The 20,858-nt window shown below is 46.4% G+C and overlaps 1 protein-coding gene across 2 annotated transcripts in view; it reads left to right on the top strand.

Annotated features, from left to right (window-relative positions):
- The window catches only part of FAR2 (fatty acyl-CoA reductase 2), a 219,492-nt gene that overhangs the window by 89,843 nt on the left and 108,791 nt on the right, over positions 1-20,858 (top strand). For both annotated transcript variants that reach the window (XM_026652296.2, XM_026652297.2), the window contains exon 3: positions 8,034-8,268. In XM_026652296.2, the coding sequence (XP_026508081.1) occupies positions 8,080-8,268 (189 nt within the window). In that variant the 5' untranslated portion in view covers positions 8,034-8,079. The remainder of the gene's footprint in view (positions 1-8,033; positions 8,269-20,858) is intronic.

A 20,858-nucleotide genomic window follows, 5' to 3' on the forward strand; every position in this document is an offset into this window, starting at 1 on the left:
GTGCCACATAAGCTTGAGCTATTGACCTAATCCCAATATTACCATAACAATGAGATAGCACACTTGCTAATAATTTAGGTTAATTACAAACTAATTTCTTCAGGTGGAGCCTACACAGGAGATGCCTTAGTTTTAACCATTATGGAAACTTGGAAGAGTCTACGTTATTCTTCTATTAACATAATTTATTCTGAAGAGGTAGGTGCTGAATTTCTTAAAGGGCCTATTATTAGTCATGTTAAACTCCTAAAGTTAATTACCAGATTGAGCAGACAGATGGACTGTATTGGTCTTTGGTCTCATTGTTTCAGGTTAAGGTTGAAGCATATTTGTGGGGCAGTGTGACGAAGGGAACATTGCTGTTACCTCTGTAGTACAAGTTTTTTGGGCCAACAGAGGAGGGTCTTTTCCTCAAGGGGTGTCAGTCTGTCATATTTCACCCACACTAAATTAAACTTTATAAAAAGAGAAAATGTAGTGTGTGATACTGTCAGGAATGCCACCTGTTGGCTCAGATTTTTGCTCAGAAATTAGATAAAGTTATATCACTTTCCGCAAAACACTGACTGTATCGGAGCTTTAAAAAAATCATTAGTTTGCATTCACTGATGGAAAGCTGGTTCCATCGCTTTCACTGAGCTCACTCTGGTGTTTGAAAATCTGTAATGTAACAGCCTATACATCAGACTTTAGAACTTCCATCACAACCAGAATAAATATATAAAGACGCCAGGAAGTTCCCTCTCAGATCTAGAAATAAGTCAACACACTATCACTTACTCCCACACGAGACCAGATTGCTCCTTTTTTTTCACTTCAAACCTTTCAGAGAGATTTCGTTCTTTCAACTGAAAAAATCTTTGCACTGCTGTTAATATACTACTAGCCCAGTCGGTCAAGTGATGAAAATCCTTAATACTACTTATTACAGTATTACAGTAAATAATGGTTTAAGCCATTTTTATGACACCATTGTAAGCTATAATGATGAAACAATATTGGAGCGCGTGTTTAGCATGATACTGGGAGTCCAGATCCCTGGAGTTTCTAATCCTAGCTCAAAATGTAGGTTTAATTAAAAAAAATAGAATTTGGAAAAAATTAAGATCAATATTAGTGCCTCCATGATGTATTTTAAGGATAACCATGTAAAGAGAGTTGTTTTGTATTTGTAAACCAAACACAGCAATATTGGTCCAGGGTATGGGAACCTTTCAGTGGAATTATCTGTTTGCAAACTAAAGTGAAAATGACTCATTTACTTTCATTATCCAAGATGAGAAAAATAAGTAAACAGCATACATATTGAAAAGTTAAGCCAAGTTAAAAACATTATTTCTATTTTAATAATCCAAAGGAATCATTTTTATTTTGTTTTGTTTTTAAGGGTGCATTCTGGACCTGACTCTCCTCTGCCTTGCACCCTCCTATAGTCATTTAAACCTGTGCAAAGTGGGTCTAAAACACCAGCTGATTAGAATGTTAACATTTAACTCTTACTTTGCACTCTCTTTGCACGTGTGTAAATGATTATGCAAGGCAATGAAGAATCAGGGCCTTTGGGGTCTGTTCTCACTTCAGTATACATAAGTCAATATTTGTGTGACTCCCACTGATCATTGCTGCAAGCAGAGAGGATAATTGCACACCCTCATATAGACCCCCCCCACACACAGACACCCACACCCACAAATAAATGTACCTACCCATCTAAATATAAACAAGCCAGAAAAGGCACATTGGCAAGGTCGGTGGAACTAAAAGTTGGACATTGGTTCCGTATTAAAGTTCCCTGACTCCTGATTCTTCTCTCACACCAGTTTTATACCAGGGTAGTTTCATTTACTTCACTGGAGCTACTTCTGATTTACACCAGTGTAAATGAGAGGACAATCAGCCTCTCTACCTCAAAGGAACACATGATTGAGAGCCAGTCTTACAGTAAACACCTTATTTTGCACCGATACAGGGACAGAAGTGGAACTGAGTCACTGCTTTCCCCAAGGAATGCAAAATTCCAAGAGGTTATTAATAAGTGGGAAGGAAAAAGGTCTCTTTAAAATTATGACTAATGCCATGGTCCTTTTAAACCAAACCTGATTCAGAGAGGTGGATATCTGCCTCCTCTGTCTAGTGTTTTAGCTGAGAATTTGGTGTTATCTTTTCCATCCTGATAAGGTTGCCACCTCTTTTTGCTTGTCCTGTAGGGAAAATTCCTTGGGATGACACCTGGGTATGGTTTGTGTATTTGAATTAGAAATGGGCCAGCATAAATAAGTATAATATTGCAGAGATATTACATTTGATAATTCAGCTGCACCAGTGATTACTTTCCTGGTCCAATCAGGTGTCAAAGTTGTCTGTTGAGTTGCCAGCAATTAAATGTTCAGAGGTTTTACTCCAATCAGAAGGGGGTTTTCTCCACATTTCAGTGTTTTTTACCTCCCACTTAACTGATTTTAAAATGTGCTAGGAGCTGCGGGCTTTGAAATATCCACCTATCTGTGGCTCTGTATGGGCTAGTTCTTAGGAGCCAGCTAGCAAGCAGGTAATGCCCAGAATTTGAATGTTTTCATGGTGGGCACTAGACTCTTGATTCTTATACAACAGCCAAATGAGCTGCTGATGCGCAATATTGCTTGCATATTGCTTTTGCAATGCAAGCTTTTATAGTGTCATTTGTAACTGAAATCATGATGAAGCCGTACAGTTCTGATGCATAGATCCAGAAATACAGTGCACGTTATTCAGACTATGGCCTGAACTTAGAAATCATGGTTATTAATAATATTCACAGCTTTTACACTTTGTCTTTTTACATGGTCAAACCAAATCAATGTAATCCAAGAAGAGAAGATAAATTCCCATTGTAAAACTGTGGTCTAACCTTAAAATAAATCAGTAAGACCAAGGCCATTCTGCAAAACAGAAGTTGTGTGAGCATTCACTGTCTTGAATGAAAGGAAAATACCTTATCAATTTTTTTTTTTTTTTGCAATGGCATATCTTGAATGTTCTAGGCCTAAACACTGCAAGCTGCATCAATTTGTGGATTCTTGTGCTAGCTCAGGGCCCCATTGAAGTGAAGAGGGCTCCAGAGGTTCCGGAATCTGCCTGTGTGAGCCAGCTTGCAGGATCAGGGTCCTGATTTGTTATTTCGCCAACTCAAGAACTTATAACCTCTACATGTATAAATACTCACCGTGATAATAAGTAACATGGATCCACAACATAAAAGAGCACTGTGTTGTCAAGGTTTATCCTAGTTAAGGAAGGGGGGAAAAAATGTATCAGCAGAGGTGAGCTTAATATCATAAACAGTGTGTCCTGTTTCATTCTTCCTGGGTTTCTTCTGTTTCAGAGGCCCTGCCTGAGCAGTGTCTTGATCAGGGCCGGCTCCAGGTTTTCTGCCGCCCCAAGCGACCAAAAAAAAAAGAAAAAAAGCCACGGCAGCGCTATTGCGCCGCTCCACTCTTCGGCGGCAGGTCCTTCGCTCTGAGAGAGACTGAGGGACTCGCCACCGAATTGCCGCCGAAGACCCCGGACGTGCCGCCCCAATAGCGGCCCGAGTGCTGCCCCTTGGTACTGGCCGCCCCAAGCACCTGCTTCTTTAGCTGGTGCCTGGAGCTGGCCCTGGTCTTGATATTGCCAAGCAACCTCATCTCTGATGCCTGATTTCAGACTCTTGTATTATTTCCCAACAAAAGTGACTTGGTTTGGCTGGATAGAAATTACAGTCTTCAGATCAAAGCCAGGCAAATAAGCCAGGATTTTTTGGTTCAGTTCCACAGTATCAATTTCTGTACATTTCAGTGATACCGGGTGGAAACTTTCTGGGCTGTTGTGGGTTGGTTGGGTGCACAATTGCAGAGTGTTGCATGATCCAGTTTGTAGCGCAAAGCACTTAAAATGTGCGTCTTTGTTAGTGAAACATGCACAGGTTTCATGTGTGAGCAGTCTGATGCAATGACAGAGTCTGATATTATAAAATGACTCCAGTGATTAAACCAAATTGAACACAGTGAGATTGCAGGGAGAGGAGCTGCCCGGGCAACTTAATATTTTTTACAAATAATATGCATTTGTATAGCTCTGTCCTGTAGCTGCAGATGATCAAATATCCTTGATATCCTATGTGCACACCAGTATCAGCCCTGAGAGGCCCTTACATCATTACAGAATCAAACCTGTAGTTAATTAATTGCATTTCAAACAAATCTATATTCTGTAATTTGATGAAGTACTTCTGTGGTACAAAACTCACTCACACAGCTGCTTAACTTGTTTTGCCAATAAGCCAGTCTTCAGTAGAGAAAAACAGATAGTTCTACTAAAATGTATATTGGTACTTGGATTCTAAACCTTACATTACAGGAAAGAACTCAATGGTGGTCATCTTTCCTAATGTCATCGTCCACTAGTGATACAGAAGAGTTTCATTGTAAGTTATAGCACATAACCGCTATTTTGAGTCTCTTTATTCTCCTATGTTTCCTGCTATACATAGGTGCTGGAACTAGGAGTACGGGGGTGCTGCCGCACCCTGGCTTGAAGTGGTTTCCATTATATACCATTTGGTTTATTGGCTCTCAGCACCTCCCACTATACAAATCGTTCCAGCACCTCTGCTGCTATATTGACAATTATTTATAATTTTGCTTAATTACAATCTAATGTACAGTTGAAGATGGTTGGTAATAAGTCTTAACTATATGGAAAGGTTGAAGGATGACAAACCAGCCCCTTGTTAGCAAAAGGGGGTCCAGAAAAAAGAAACTGAATTTTTGAAATATCCAATTTTTGAATTGTACTGACCAACCAATTTGATAGCAGTCCCAGAAATACTGAAATTCTATCAAGCCTATATACTATATTTTAATAGGTCTAAATTAGTGGACTTGTCAAATTCATTATTTAGCATAAAATTTTTAGAAGTGACTTAGGCAAAGAGGCACCTGTCACTCTTGAAAATGGGAAGTAGGCAGTCTTGAAAATTTTACCTGGTTCTCCTAGTTTTGAACACCCATTTTAATGCATCAAATATGAATAGTAGGACTTTCAACTATTGGTAGTGTGATGCTGTGGCCAAAAGAGCTAATGCGATCCTGGGGTGCATAGACAGGGGAATATCAAGTGGGAACAGAGAGGTTATTTTACCTCTGCATTTGGCACTGGTGCAACCGTTGCTCAACTACTGTGTCCAGTTCTGGTGCCTACAATTCAAGGATGTTGATAAATTGGAGAGGGTTCAGAGAAGAGCCATGAGAATGATTAAAGGATTAGACAACAAGCCTTTTAGCAATAGACTTAAGGAGCTCAATCTATTTAGTTTAACAAAGTGAAGGTTAAGGGCTGACTTGATTAGTCGATAGGTATCTACAGGGGGAATAAATATTTAATATTGGGCTCTTCAATCTAACAGAAGGTATAGCATGATCCAATGGCTGAAAGTTGAACCCAGACACATTTTGACCAGAAATAAGACAATTTTTTAACAGTGAGGGTAATTAACTGCTGGAACAATTTCTCAAGAGTCATGCTGGGTTCTCCATCACTGGTAATTTTTTAATCAAGATGGGCTGTTTTTCAACAGAAGCCCAGATGCTTAAGTTAGTGAATCAAATCCAGCTGAAGTATTATTCCGAGCCTTGTAGACTCTGCACTATATAATATAAAATGAAGGAAAATCCCAGCTTTAGAAGAGATCCAAAACTAATTATCAAGTGTACTGTCCAATTTTAAAAATGGGTCAAAGAGAAACTTCGCTTTCATATGAGGTTATTTTACAAATTAATAATTGTGGGGACTCTGGCTCAGTAAGTTAATGCACTAGCCTACTTTCAAATCCAGCCTAGATCACAATTAAATGAGTGTAATGGATGGCCTCAAGTAGTACTTATTAAACAGTTGCCCATATCACAGAACTGTCACATGATTGGTCATATATAAATCCAGATAGGTATATAGATTTAGATTAATAGATAATTAGATTACCAGTAATACAGCAAATAGATAATAAATCTGTGCTCAGGAGAAACCCAGGGTGATGAGAGAAATAGAGGATGTATGTGTCTACATTGCATGTAAATCCCGGGTCTTTGGGACCTGGACTTGTGGACTCTGTGTTTCCATGCCTGTGCTTGAGCATCCATATTGCATTGTATACCTGGGTTTACAATTATTGGCCCCAGGTCTGACTTGGGTGAGTGGCTTGAGTTGCATCCACACTGCAAAATGACAGGGCTTGGACCCAAGTCACAGCAGGACTCGGGTTCTAACCCACCTCCCTAGCAGGGTCCAAGGGCCTGGGTCCTGAGTGCTTGCTGACCCAAGTCAGCCTGATTTGTGCATGGATGGAAGGGGGACTCTGGCTCAAACCTGAGTCAGAGCCCATGCTTAGGGCATGTCTGCAATAGAAAACATGTGGCACCAAGTCTCAGAGCCTAGGTCAGTTGACTCAGGCTTGTGGGCCTTGGGCTGTGGGGCTACAAATTGTAGTGTAGATGTTTATGCTCGAGCTGGAGCCTGGGCTCTGAGACCCACTCACCTTACCAGGTTTACCCAAATGAACCCATTTCCAAATCACAGGTTGTAGGAACAGGTTGGCCCCATGGGAAGGTGGCTGTCCAAGGTGAACTCTTTATGCTGGGACACAATCCCAGTTGATTTGACACAGTGTGGTCTGGTGGATAAGATATTCATTAGGAGGCCTGAGTTCTGTTCCCTGTCCGTCAGCTGATCTGCTGCGTGAACTTTAACAAGTCACTTTGCCTCTCTGCGCCTCTGTTTCCCATCCTGCTGTTTGTCTGTCTTGTCTATTTTGGCTGTAAACTCTTCAAGGCAGCAACTGTCTCTTACTATGTGTATGGACAGTGCCTAGCTTACTCTAGATTGCATCCTCTAGATCAGGGGCGGGCAAACTTTATGGCCTGAGGGCCACATTGGGTTTCCGAAATTGTATGGAGGGACGGTTAGGGGAGGCTGTGCCTCCCCAAACAGCCAGGTGTGGTCCACCTCCTGACCCCTATACGACCCCCCCCCCGCTTCTTACCCTCTGACGACACCCGCAGGACTCCTGCTCCTTCCAACCCCTCCCCCCCGTTCCCTGTCCCCTGATGGGCCCCTCCCCCGGGACCCCTGCCCCTTCCACCCCTCCTTGTCCCCTGACGGCTCCCCCCCGGGACCCCTGCCCCATCCACCCCTCCTTGTCCCCTGGAGCCCCTGCCCCTGACTGCCCCCCGCCGCCCCATCCAACCCCCCTCTCCTTCCTGATTGCCCCCCGGGATCCCTGCCCCCATTCAACCCCCCTGTTCCCCGCCCTCTGACTGCCCTGACCCCTATCCACACGCCCGCTCCCTGACCACCATCCCGAACTCCCCTGCCCTCTATCCAACCCCCCCGGTCCCTGCCCCCTTACCATGCTGCCTGAAGCACCGGTGGCTGGTGGTGCTACAGCCGCGCCGCCCAGAGCACCAGGACAGGCAGCCGCGCTGCCCAGCTGGAGCCAGTCACACCACCGCATAGCACAGAGCACCGGTCAGGCCGCGGCTCTGCTGCTGCGCTGCCTGGCAAGAGCTCGCAGCCCCGCCGCCCAGAGCATTACGCTGGTGGTGCAGTGAGCTGAGGCTGCAGGGGAGCGGGTTAGCCTCCCAGGCCAGGAGCTCAGGGGCCGGGCAGGAGGGTCCCGTGGGCTGGATGTGGCCCGCGGGCCATAGTTTGCCCACCTCTGCTGTAGATGCTACAATAATATAAATAGTGATATGGAGGCTAAGGCTACACTGGAGTTTAGGCTTTGCAAGCTCATGAGTTTGTGTGGTCCATGTTCAATCCTCTATTTAAAAAAAAAAAAAAACTTTAAAGTTGCCGCTGATTGGTCTGCTGTGGGAGCTGCCTCAGCTAACAGACTGAAAAGGCTATTGCAGATGTCAGCTAGCATGGTCTGGTCTGGGCCCTATTGGTCCTCAAGTGTGCACTGTATTCTTAGTCAAACTTCCCAGCATCTAATCTCTTGCTCTGTTACTGATTCCCCTCAGGTACCTCCTGCAGGAAGTCAGAAGGAGGACAGAGAGAGAGAGCACCATGTCTTCAATTGCAGCTTATTACAATGGAAAGACTGTACTCATCACAGGAGCCACGGGTTTTATGGGCAAAGTACTGATGGAAAAGCTACTGCGCTCCAGCCCTGATGTGGAAGCTGTTTATATCCTCGTGAGGCCAAAGGCAGGACAATCAATGCAAGAGAGAGTGGCAAACATGGTGAAATCCAAGGTAGGTTGCTGCATTTTACAAAGAAATCTAAACTGAAATCAACAGGGCAATTAAATGTGTGTACAGTAGATGACAATATGTTATATTTCACCTGTTGAGGACAGTATCACTCTTCTGCTAAAAACCTTACATAGGTTTAGTATGGAAAAATAAGCTGCACACAGAACCTTTAAATGATGTACAGGATTTGAAAACTATATATATTTTTTATTTTTTTATTGATTTTTATATGGAAAATAATAATTCCCAGTGAACATCAAAAACATGTTGACATCAATGTGGTGAGACTGTGTGAAATCATCGTAATCACAATGCAAATTTGGTGCATCCATAACAAATTTTAGTGACATTTAACAAATGTTGTCATTGTAAACATGGTGACATTTATCAGCCATTAACTAAATCTTCTGCCCCCCGCCCCATTAGGAAAACTGAACACTGCTCAAACATAAATAAAATTCAAAGTACCTCCCCCTGTGGGATCTCCCTGCCCTTCTCAGGGCTGTTGAACCATCACAACATCAACAGGTGCTAACAATTACAATACTTGTCTTCTCTCATAGGGCACAGCAGTAAAGCTGATAAACCAATGGAGGGACTTGTAGTCCATTCACATCCCGCTATCCATCAGTGCCAGTTATAGGATCAACCTCAATTATGAAACATTAGAAATACTGGGAAACATTAGTGTACAGAGCGTATATTGAGGCTACAAGTGGCAGCCATGGGAGAATTTAGAGTATCTAAAACTCTGTCCTGGGCAACACTGACTAGAAGAATGCTATTTGATGTCCCACTAGTGGTTCCCAGGGAGTTAAAGACTTAACAAACAGGGCCAGGAGGAGGAAGGGATGTTGTGATTTTTTTTTTCTTTGCTGTTTCCTTATGGCCTGGAACTAGAATTGCATACTTAACCTGCAGAGGTAACTTGCATCTAGCAAATAGTCCTATTGTTTGCTTTTTGCAAATCTGGCAAATGCACAATTTTTCTATCATTTTGCCTTCAGTGAATATAATTTTCCACATAGTTCTACAGCTTTCTTCATTGACAACTGCAGCTACATTTTTCATAATAAAACAACAAAAGTCCAAATGCAGTCCTTTCCCACAAAATAAAGTGAAGGATATTATTTTTACATGATTTCTAAAAGCTCTGTTTGCATTTCCGGTGATAAATATTTATGACCTATTTGCTCAATAGCTCAGCACAGCATACTGTTGTTGTTAGCTCTAGGTAAGGTTCCCTAGTAGCTATTTTATTGTTGCAGCTGTCAGTTACTAGATATTACCCTCCTTTTGTAATGTGTGTCAGCAGTTTCAGACATGCCAACAGCATAGAGGACTTGATAACCTCTCCTTGAACTTTAAGGCAATATGCTTCAATGGGCTCCAAAAGAATAAATGTTAAAGAAAATCAGCAGATAAGTTTCTGGAAGTTAGTGTAATGCTCAGAAATCAGGCAAGTTGAGGGCGGTCCAGATCAGTAATCAGATGTCATGCAAGAGGTCCAATAGCCAGGAGATCCTATCCAAGGGAAGGTACATCACGGCTGCTGGCGAGGCTTGGTGAGATAGCAAGGCAAGTTCGAGTCAGGGAGTAAGACAGGGTCAGGCGAGGTGGCACAGCAGGATCAAGTAGGGTCCAAGTAGCAGGCAATGGCTTGTTGCTCAGACAAGGTCAGGAAGGAAGCAGGAAGTTTATATATAGCCACCAGCCAGTCAGGGTCAAGACCATGTGGCCAATCAGGAAGCAAGTTATAGAACCCTGGAAGCTGGTGCACCCAAATCTGTGATTTCCTTGGTAACTGGATGGGTCGGTGTGGTGCAACAACTAAGGCTGCTTCCCAAGAAACCAGTGGACCTAGGTTTATGACCAGGTATTTGAGACTAGAGGCCTAACGATTAGGTGTGATAGTGTTTGAAGGAGAAAATCCCAAAGGGTGTGTTCAAATTGATTCCTCTCCCCTCCAGGAGGAGGTTTTCTGTTGATGATGTTCATTTAAAAATAAAACAACCATTCAGTGTTCTGGAAAAAAATAACTGTTTTCCTTTCTAGAGAAATGGTGCGTGACCAAGAGTTGGACTTGCTAAATTTATCTGTCTACCTAAAGAGTATTCCTTTGTACATAAACATACTGCAGTATAAGGGCCTGATCCAAAGCCCATTGAATTCTTCCAAGTGAAATCTACAAGCACAGTATTGGAGTGTTCATTAAGTATCCTTTAAACATATTGAATGCCATAGATCTAGTCTATGCTGCATATAAAAGCTTAGTCCCTGGTCCTGAGCCAGTATTTACTGTACAGCTGCATGTCTAGGAGAGCAACTCGTGAGAGGCAGGTGCACAGGGATGAGTTGTCTCTGTATTCCTCTTCGACTGAGAAAGACCTCAGCAATGCCAGCCACATTCAAACTAACATTCCCTTCTTGGAAGCCCTACACCAGCTCCACCAATTCTCTGAGTCAAAGAGTACTGCATCGGACCCTAGTTAGAACCCCACCATCCTGCTCCTTTATTATCCAGATGGAGAATGGTTGCTATTCGGGAATACCATTTCCCCCCCTACTCACAGTGTGACTAGGGCAAGAGGCTGTTTAAATACTACATCACTCCCAGTATGTAAACTACTTCTTCGAGTGATTGCTCATGTCCATTCAACTTAGTGCTCGCCACATGCACCGGTGCCGGAAGTTTTTCCCTCAGCAGTATCTGTAGGGGGCTGGCTCCAGCACCCCCTGGAGTGGCACGCACATGCCGTGGTATATAGGGCGCCGCCGGTTTCCCCCCACCCTCAGTTCCTTCTTGCTCTCAGTCATGGTGCTGTAACTGTTGCTGCTTCAGTTAGTACTGTAGCTGCTGGTTCGTACGAACTAGTTATCTCCTGTATTATACTGTATATAGTTTTTTATTAGTGTTTATAATTCCTTAGCTATAGTTAGAGACTTTGTAGGTCCCAAACGGGACTTTGCCTCGAGACAGGGCATGCCCTGATCCCCAGGCTTTAAGCCCTATGATTGCTGCAAGAGGCCCATGCCCATTAGTGATACACACAGCAGTTGTCTGCGTTGCTTGGGCGAAGGAAACGTTAGTGAAAAGTGCAAAATTTGCAAGTCCTTCAAGCCAAGGACTAAGAAGAAGTGCAATATTTGTTTAAGAGTGCTCCTTATGGAGTCGGCACTCACCCTGGCACTGGAGCAACGCTCCAACTCGGTGCAGAGTACTGAGACCTCAGTGCACAGTGCCCCACCGGGACCATCCACTAGCCAGCACTGGTCTCCATCCGTGGCTCCGACCAAGAAGCCCAAAAAAGTGGGACGAGGCCGGTCTCCAACCTCCCGCAAGGGAAAGGATACGACTGGGTGTGAGCAAGGTCCCATGCCGAGCAACTCTTCACCCACATCGGGATCAAGCTCTGGTGGAGTGATGTAGCCAACTCGCTCCCTGCTAGCTACCCCGGAGAGTGGCAGAGGCCTCCATCAGCTCCGGGTGCCATCCACGCCGGCAGCTCTGCGGGCAGCACAGGAGATCATGTTCCTCCCGGTGCCACCCGGACCGGCTCCTGTGGTTTCCCGGTCACAGGGTAAACCCGCGGTCGGACCACATCTGTCCCCGCTTCAGCGGCACCGTTCCCCATCGCGGGGGACGTCCCGCCAGCGCTTGCCCTCCCATAGCCGCCACGCTTCTGACCGCAATAGGCAGACACAGTGCAGCCCCATTCAGTCCCCGAATCTTGGGCAGAGAAGCTTGAGGCACAGCTCGCTGGCCACTGGGCGCAGACCTTTGGAGGCACGCACCCCCAAGCAGGAGTGCCAGTCCCGGCACCTGGTATCTCCGAGACCGCGGTACCGCTCCAAGGACCCGTCAAGGGATCGACAGTACCATTCCTCAGATCGTGGCCGATCCCCTAGGAGGGCATCATCGCATGCGGGTGCTTCCCGGCACTGGGCCTGCTCCGACTCCTGGTCCCACTCCTCATCCTGGTACCGCTCATCAAGCGCGAGATGTAGATCGGCAGCTCCAAGCCGTTGCAGATCCATCGAGCGCCACCGGTCCTGAAGACTCTGCTCCAGATGGAACTCCAAGCGAAGTGACCGGCACCAGTCGGGACAAACCCACCGTTCTGCTCCGTCACAGTCACCTGGGAACGACCGCTCAGGATCAAGCCCTGGTTTGAAGTGAGATTCCCTGACTGTGGGACAGGCTCCGGTACTGGCAGTACCACCTACATTGTTGGCACCAAAACCGGCCCCATGGCCTCAGGCACAGTGGCTGGCGCCATGGTACCCATGGAACCCATGGGGGTTCACTCAGCCCTCTCAGGCTACCCGCTCGGTGTCCAGAGCCTCGGAAAGACTAGCTGCCTCTCTCTCCCGCCCTCCTCTAGCGCATGAAGCCTTGGGTGCGAGGACCCTGCAAGTCCAAGAGGGAGCAGGGGCGCAAGCCAGTGGGCCACCAATGGTTGTGGAGGATCCTACGGCACCGGCATCTTCCTCGTCGCCACCAGATGAGGCTATAATGGGGCCCCCTCCCCCGATTCCTCCAGATAACGCTAAAGCGCACCAGGAACTACTGAAGAGGGTCGCTGCCAACCTGGGTCTTCAGGCAGAGGAGCCAGAGGAGCCCTCAGACTCTCTCTTCGATGTCCTCTGCTCCACTGCACCGGCCAGGGTGGCTCTGCCCCTTCATGATGGGATCTCTAAGATCACTAATGCCCTGTGGCAAATTCCCTCCTCCTTGCCACCCATCTCCAAGAGGGCTGAGCACAAGTACTTTGTGCCATCCAAAGGCCACGAGTACCTGTACACCCCCCCCTCCTCCCAACTCCCTATTGGCAGAAGCCGTTAACCACAGGGAGCGACAAGGTCAAACCAGGGCTACCCCTAAGAACAAAGACTCTGAGAGACTAGACTTGTTTGGGCATACAGTTTATTCGTCCTCTAGCCTCCAGTTGAGGGTGGCCAACCATCAGGCCCTCCTGGGATGCTATGATTTTAACATGTGGCGAGCCATGGCCAAGTTTGAGGGCTCTCTTCCTGAGGCTTCTAGGAAGGAGTTCTGGGCTATTATGGAGGAGGGCACGACTGCGGCCAGGGCGACACTCCAGGAGGCGTCGGATGCGGTGGACACCGCTGCCCGAACCATGGCCTCAGCCATCGCCATGCACCGGGCATCCTGGCTGCTCCTCTCTGGCTTGTCCACGGATGCTCAGCATTTAATACAAGACCTTCCCTTCGATGGGCAAGTCCTGTTTGCGGAACAGACGGACAATAAACTCCATGGCCTAAAGGACTCCCCCACAACATTTAAAACGCTGGGCCTGTATGTTCCCAGCCCTGCCCGCAAGTGGTTTAAGCCGCAGCAGCCTGAGGGCCAGGGGACCCACCCTCACCAGGAGCCTTCCCATAGGAAATCCAGAGGCTACAAGTGGCCTCTCAGTTGAGCTCGGCCTGCAATAAGCAGTGGACAAGCACTCGTTTTGAGGGTACGCCCGAGGGCGACATACCGGACAGTTCCCAGGATCCTCCCTCCCTTATTTTTGCCAACTGCCTTTCTCCTTTCCTCTCTTTGTGGGCATCTATAACATTGGACCGATGGGTCCTCAGTATGGTGGCGTGGGGTTACACCCTTCAGTTGCTTTCTACCCCTCCTTGCCACCCTCCCCTCCCTGTCCCTCTTCAGGGACCCTTCTCAAGAGAGTCTCCTCACGCGTAGAGGGGTTACTGCAGCTAGATGCGGTGGAGATCATTCCTCCAGAGTTCAGGAACAAGTGGGGGTCTACGAGCTATCCTGGACCTGCGAGACCTGAACTGCTTCCTAGCAAACCTGAAGTTCCGCATGGTCTCCCTGGTCTCAATCATTCCCTCCCTGGATCTGGGAGACTGATACACCGCCCTTGATCTGAAGGATGTGTACTTTCACATAACCATCTTTGAGGGACAGAGACGCACCCTCTATCAGTTTGCGGTCCTCCCGTTTGGCCTAGTGACAGCACCGCAGGTATTTACCAAGTGCATGTCGATGGTGGCTGCCTACCTCAGATGCCGGGGTGTCCAGATCTACCTGTTCCTCGACGACTGGCTAGTCAAGGGCAGAGCCAGGTCCCATGTCCAACGGGATGTCGTGATGCTGTTAGCCACTTGCCATCGCCTCGGCCTGTTGGTGAATGACAAAAAATCAACGTTAGTTCCGGTACAGAGGATAGAGTTCATCAGAGCGGTGCTAGACTCGACCTGTGCCAGGACGTTCCTGCCGCTGGAGAGATTCAGGGCACTGATGGGCTTCATCGCGGAAGTCTCTGCATTTCCCCTGATCATGGCCAGGGTTTGCCTGCGCCTCCTAGGTCACATGGCAGCATGTACATATGTGATGTGCCATGCCAGGCTCCGGATGCAACCCCTGCAGCAATGGCTGGTGATGGTCTACTCCCAGTCCAAGGACCACCTGGAGAAGGTTGTCACCATCCCTGCGTTGGTACTAACCTCACTGTGATGGTGGACCAACCCCGGGAAAGTCCTGGAAGTCCTGGCGCACTCCTTACTCAGTCGAGTTGGTTTCGGATGCCTCGGACATCAGCTGGGGGGTGCACCTCAGCACCCTCCAGACCCAAGGTGTGTGGTCCCCAGAGGTATCAACGCTACAGATAAACGTCAAAGAGCTCAGGGCAGTGCGCAGAGCATGCACGGTTTTCCTACCTCACCTGTCAGGCAGAGTGGTCAGAGTCCTCACGGACAACACGGCCTCAGTGTTCTACATCAACAGGCAAGGCAGAGCGCGATCCTCGACCTTATGCCAAGAGATACTCTGTCTCTGGGACTTCTGCATTGACCATGGAATTCATCTAGAAGCGTGTCACCTTCCAGGTGCCAGGAACATGCTAGCAGATCACCTAAGCAGGGACTTCTCCTCTCACCATGAGTGGATGCTCCACCCGGAGGTAGCCGGCTTGATCTTCCAGAGATGGGGAACTCCCCAAGTGGATTTGTTCGCCACCAGGCAGAAAAGGAGATGCCACAGGTTTTGCCCCAGACGGGGTTTGGGCATGGGCTCCCTCTCCGACGCCTTCCTCCTGCTGTCGGCAGGAAGCCTGATGTATGCGTTCCCTCCGATTCCACTCATCAGCAAGGTCCTAGCAAAAATCAAGAGAGACAAGGCACAGGTTATCACGATTGCCCTGGCGTGGCCTCGCCAGCACTGGTTCGGGACACTATCGAGCTTGTCCACGATCCCTCTCTGGCCCCTTCTGAACTGACCGGACCTGCTGTCACAGGATCATGGTCGACTCTTGCATCCGAACCTTGCCTCCCGGCGTGGATGTTGCATGGCTGAACCCAGATGAATAGGCCTGTTCGGAAGGGGTCCAGAAGGTCCTCCTTGAGAGTAGAAAGCCCTCGACTAGGCTGACCTACCGGCAAAGTGGATGAGGTTTTCCCGCTGGGCGGCCAAACAGGGCATCTCCCCTTCACATTCTTTGGTGCAGTCAATCTTGGACTACCTCCTTCATTTGAGGAACCACGGCCTGGCACATTACTCTATCAGGATGCATCTGGCAGCCATTTCGGCCTTTCATCCACCCATCCAGGGGCAGATGGTGTTCTCCCATGATATGATGATCAGGTTCCTCAGAGGTCTCAAGAGACTTTTTCCTCAAGTCCGGTCCCCGGCCCCTCGGTGGGATCTCAACTTGGTCCTGTGCAGGCTCATGGGCCCGCCCTTTCAGCCTTTGGCCTCGTGCTCCCTGTCTCACCTATCATGGAAGGTAGCTTTCCTTCAGTGATGTCGGCGAGGCGAGTGTCGGAGCTGCGAGCCCTGACCTCAGAACCACCATATACAGTCTTCTATAAGGACAAGGTCCAGCTTCGGCCCCACCTGGCCTTCCTTCCCAAGGTAGTGTCTGCTTTCCACATAAGCCAGGACATATTCCTTCCGGTCTTTTGCCCTAAGCCCCATGAAACTAGTGAAGTGAGGCACCTTCACATTTTGGATGTAAGAAGGGTTCTGGCTTTCTACATAGATCGGACAAAGCCTTTCCATAAATCAACTCATCTTTTCATCTCTACAGCTGATAGGATGAAGGGCCTCCTGGTGTCCACGCAGAGGATTTCTAACTGGATCACCTCTTGCATTTGGACCTGTTATGAGCTGGCAGGGGTCCCTCTGCCGCCAATCATCAGAGCCCACTTGACCAGAGCTCAGGCATCTTCAGTGGCCTTCCTGGCACACTTCCCAATCCAGGACATCTTTCGAGCCGTGACGTGGTCCTTGGTGCTCATGTTCATGGCCCACTACGCCATCACTCAGGAGGCCAGGGACAATGCTGGGTTCGGCAATGCTGTGTTGCAATCTACACGTCCGTGAACTCCTACTCATCTCTAGGGTAGGGTTTGGATACAACCTGGATGTGTGGAGCAAGAGAGAGGGAGAAGTCAAAGATGAAGCCTAGGTTACAGGCCTGAATAACAGGGAGGATAGTGGCTTTGCCAACAGGGCAGAGAAAGTGAGGGGATTGAAGGGATTTTGGAAGAAAGGTCAGGAGTTGTGTTTTGGCTATGTTAAATTAAAGTGGATGGCAAAACATACAAGAGGAGATGCTAGCTAGCTAAACTGAGATTCTGGATTGGCTGGAGGGAAGCAGGCCAGGAGCAGTAAGGTAAAATATGCAAGTCATTGGCATTAAGGTGGCAGCGTGGAAATACTGTAAGCAGAGAAGATCATCCAGAGAAGGGGCTAAATATGGATTCCCAAGGAGAGTACAAGAGGGGTTAGAGAGGACTCACTGAAGAGAGTTCCTGAAGGAACAGTTAGAGAGAGATGAGGACCATCAGCAAGAGGATAGATTGGCAAAAGCCGAAGAAGGGTTTGATCAAAAGCAGCTGAGATGTCAAGGAGGTCAAGAATGGAACAGAGGCCTGGTTTGGCCATTAAGAAGTCATTTGAGACCTTGATGAGAGCAGTTTTGGTGGCATGAAGGAGGAACTGGAAGGGATCCAAGGAGTTGGAGAAGAATTTAACAGTTGTGAACATCATGTTTAATGAGTCTGGAGATGAATTCTTAAGGATGTGGGTAACCAGGATGTGCTTTTACTTACAGGGGAACAGGCCGGCTAAGAGCAAAAGTTTGAAGAGGAGGGAGGCAGAGGAAGTGAGGGTATTTGGGAGAGGATGGGATTGAGGGGGAAAGAAAAGGGATTAAAGTCAGGAAGTAAGTGAGAAACCACAACCCTGGCAACAGGGGAGAAAGATCAGAGGGTGCTGGAAGGGGTGAGGGAGGAAAAGAGGTGAGGAATCACCAAGGAGAGAGGTCATGTCTCTGTCATGTCATGTGAATATAATATTTATATTGCGGTAGCACCTAGGAACTCCAGTTATGGACCAGGACCCCCATTGTGCTAGGTGCTGTACAAACACTGAACAAAAAGAGGGCCCCTGACTGTCCCTGAGTGAAAAAGTTGGTGGTATTTGAAGGGTTATGGCAGAAAGGATGGAACTGGTTCAGAGTGTTATGAGGAAGTCAAAGGGAGTGAATTATCAACCGGGATTTAAATTACACAATGAGCCATGGCTGATTAACATTGGAGACCCTGCATCTGCCATACTGAATTTATCTGTTTCCCCACCTCAAAAGCTCCCTGTCAAGCAGTCAAGATTTACTAAACATTCACCTTCACTGGGGCTTTATGGAGGGAGGGAGGAGATTATTGTCTCATTCAGGATGTTCAGCTCAGAGAAGGTCTATATCTTTGACTGACAGATTCCCCTTTACAGTTCCTTGCTGTTACTTACTAAACAGGCAAAGTGATTTGAAATCAACACCCTTTTGAACTGAACTGAAGTAATCTACCATTCTCAAATTTTAATCACATTGCGTAACAGAAAGAGGTTATGTGTGTAAATGTTTTGTTCTGTGTCCCCACTGTTCTCTGCAATCTTTAAAGGTTACACAGGGCTATTTTTTATTTTATTTTACACAACAAAATCTATGTAAAGGTTTTTTGGTCAGTTAAATTCTCTCTCTTACTCTCTTTCTCTCCTCCCATGGGCCACCCCTCCCGCTCCACATGACTGTGTGTGGACGAGCTTGAGGTTGACAAGTCATCCATTGCTTTTCATCAGTGCCATAAAAGGTATGAAAGAGGCACTGGTCACCACAGCCAGTCAAAAATGTCTGTCTTGTCTTTTTAATTAAGATCAATCTTGGATATTCTCGAGATACAGTAGATACATTCCAAACAAGTTTTGTGTCCTATTTTTAATCAGTAGGGAATCGGAAAAAGAACACTCCAGCTGTTTTTCATTGTTTTTTAAAATATTTTTCTATTCCGTGTGGTTTCTACTAACCCTTTAGAAGCTTGACAATGCATATCTTTGTCATTCCTGAGCTGTTTCCTTGCTATTGCCTATACACACTGCTTTGTTGTATTATTTGTTATATATTCTAGACTGCTGGCAATTATTTGTTCTGTTTTTGTGTTTTTAGAAGGTAAAAGAGCACTGAAGTATTTATTTCAGAAAATTATTAAAGATGACTTGCAAATGCCTTTTACCAGGTTCTTTTAACTGTAGCAATATGTGTTAAATGCAACCAATACCCAAGATACCAGGGACATCTCATACATTATCAGCCAAATTTGAGATAATATTTTAATTTTTATAAGGGCTGTTAACCGTCATACTTCAGGGCATAAACCTAAGTGATAGGGGCTAGGAAGTGACTTCTCTTTTGGACAGATTATTCCTTTCTTAAACATTTAGGAGTTTCCTGAATCTTACTCTGGAACATCTGTTATAGACAGTATTTTGCATTAGATGGATCTCTGGTAGTACACCTCTACCCCGATATAATGCAACCCGATATACCACGAATTCGGATATAACGCGGTAAAGCAGTGCTCCGGGGGGGGGCTGCACACTCCGGTGGATCAAAGCAAGTTCGATATAACGCAGTTTCACCTATAACGCGGTAAGATTTTTTGGCTCCCGAGGACAGCGTTATATCGGGGTAGAGTGTATTAGTATAACTGTTGTGTTTTGTTGTTGTTACTTTATATTTATATTGGAATAGCTCCCATAAGCCATAGCTAGGATTGTGGCCCCATTGCTCTAGGCACTGTACCAGACACAAAGTTTGATTTCATCACTGCCCCAAAGAGTTTTTCTGCTGTCACTTGCTCACGTACTTAGCTTTAGCCATGAAGACTACTCACAGTGCATAAGTATTTGCAGGATTTGGAACTAACACTTCAGTCCTGCAAAGTGTAGCGTGAGGACTGACTGCTTGACCCACATGTAGCTACACTGACATCAATGCCCATGTAGGAATAGTTTCCAAGATCAGAGCCAAAGAGAGGATCAGAGGCAAAGACACAAAGTGTAGGAGAGAATGAAATATACATCAGTGTAATAAAATATACAGTACACAGTTTTAGTATACATATACACACATTTGTAACTTTACAAATCTCTTATAAATACATAAATAAATAAATAAGCATGCACTATCCCCATCTTCCCTTGAGCTTTGCCTTCACTAATTGGTCGGATCTGATGTGGCAATTCTTAACATTTAAGTTGTGCCCAACAAACATCTATGAGCACATACATAAAATTATGCTTCCAAATCATCCCTTAGTGTGTGCATGTTCAAGCACCCCCTTCTGTGCTTAAATGCATGGTCTGCATGCACAGTAACCTATTTGTGTGCACAATTTGCTGGTGACACTGGAGCTCTCCTCCTTGAAAGTTTGGCTTCATTAATGTAAAGCTCACTTAGATCCCATGATAAGAAGTACTGATTGATCACCAGCTCCTACTCTGTTCTCATGTGCCAACATGGAGTAAGGCACTTACCTGACTACCTCAAGGCTATCTTTTGCATCTGTACCCCATGCTTACAATGTATGGTTCTTTGTCTCCTGAGTGGCTAGACTACATAAAAGGAAACGTGAGTCCACTACATTCTTTGAGCTAGCAGAGCTGGGTCTAGTTCAGGCAGTAGAAGCTCATACTTTAGTTCCAGAGATCCCAAGTCCAGTACTCTGTGCTTATCACCCACCCCAGGCATTGCATTACATGTGGTTTTGTAAAGTTTTAAATACTACAGGTATTTTATATCTCAAAGGATATATTTTTAAAATCTGCATGGAGTGCAATATACTGCACTATGTGTGGCTATTAGTCCCTCATTTTTATGACCACAAAATTCATTGACAAATACCATTACCCATGTATTGTAGCTATGCTTCATTGTTTTCAAAATATGAATGTTGTGAGTAAGGCTTGAAAAATACACTTGCCCACACACTACTGCTGAATAGACAACTTTCCCTGGTAAGTGGGTGAGTGCTGAGAGCAGCAGAGTGACACTGACAAATGTCTGGGTGCTCCAAATTCACCAGACACCTACAAGCCAAAAATAATGTGAAAGAAGGAGCCTCTCAGCACGATCTGGTGAAAGTAGCTCATTTCCGCTATTTCTAGCAGAATTTCCAGCAGGGCACCACCTTGGGACCCCATGGTGGGGGAATTCCATCTTTCATACCAGCCTCTGGCTAGTGGGTGTCTGGGACACTTGTCAAGTCCTGAATATATGCTG

Source organism: Terrapene carolina, unplaced genomic scaffold (assembly GCF_002925995.2).
Source record: "Terrapene carolina triunguis isolate 2854851 unplaced genomic scaffold, T_m_triunguis-2.0 Scaffold112, whole genome shotgun sequence".
NCBI classification, from domain to species: domain Eukaryota; kingdom Metazoa; phylum Chordata; order Testudines; family Emydidae; genus Terrapene; species Terrapene triunguis.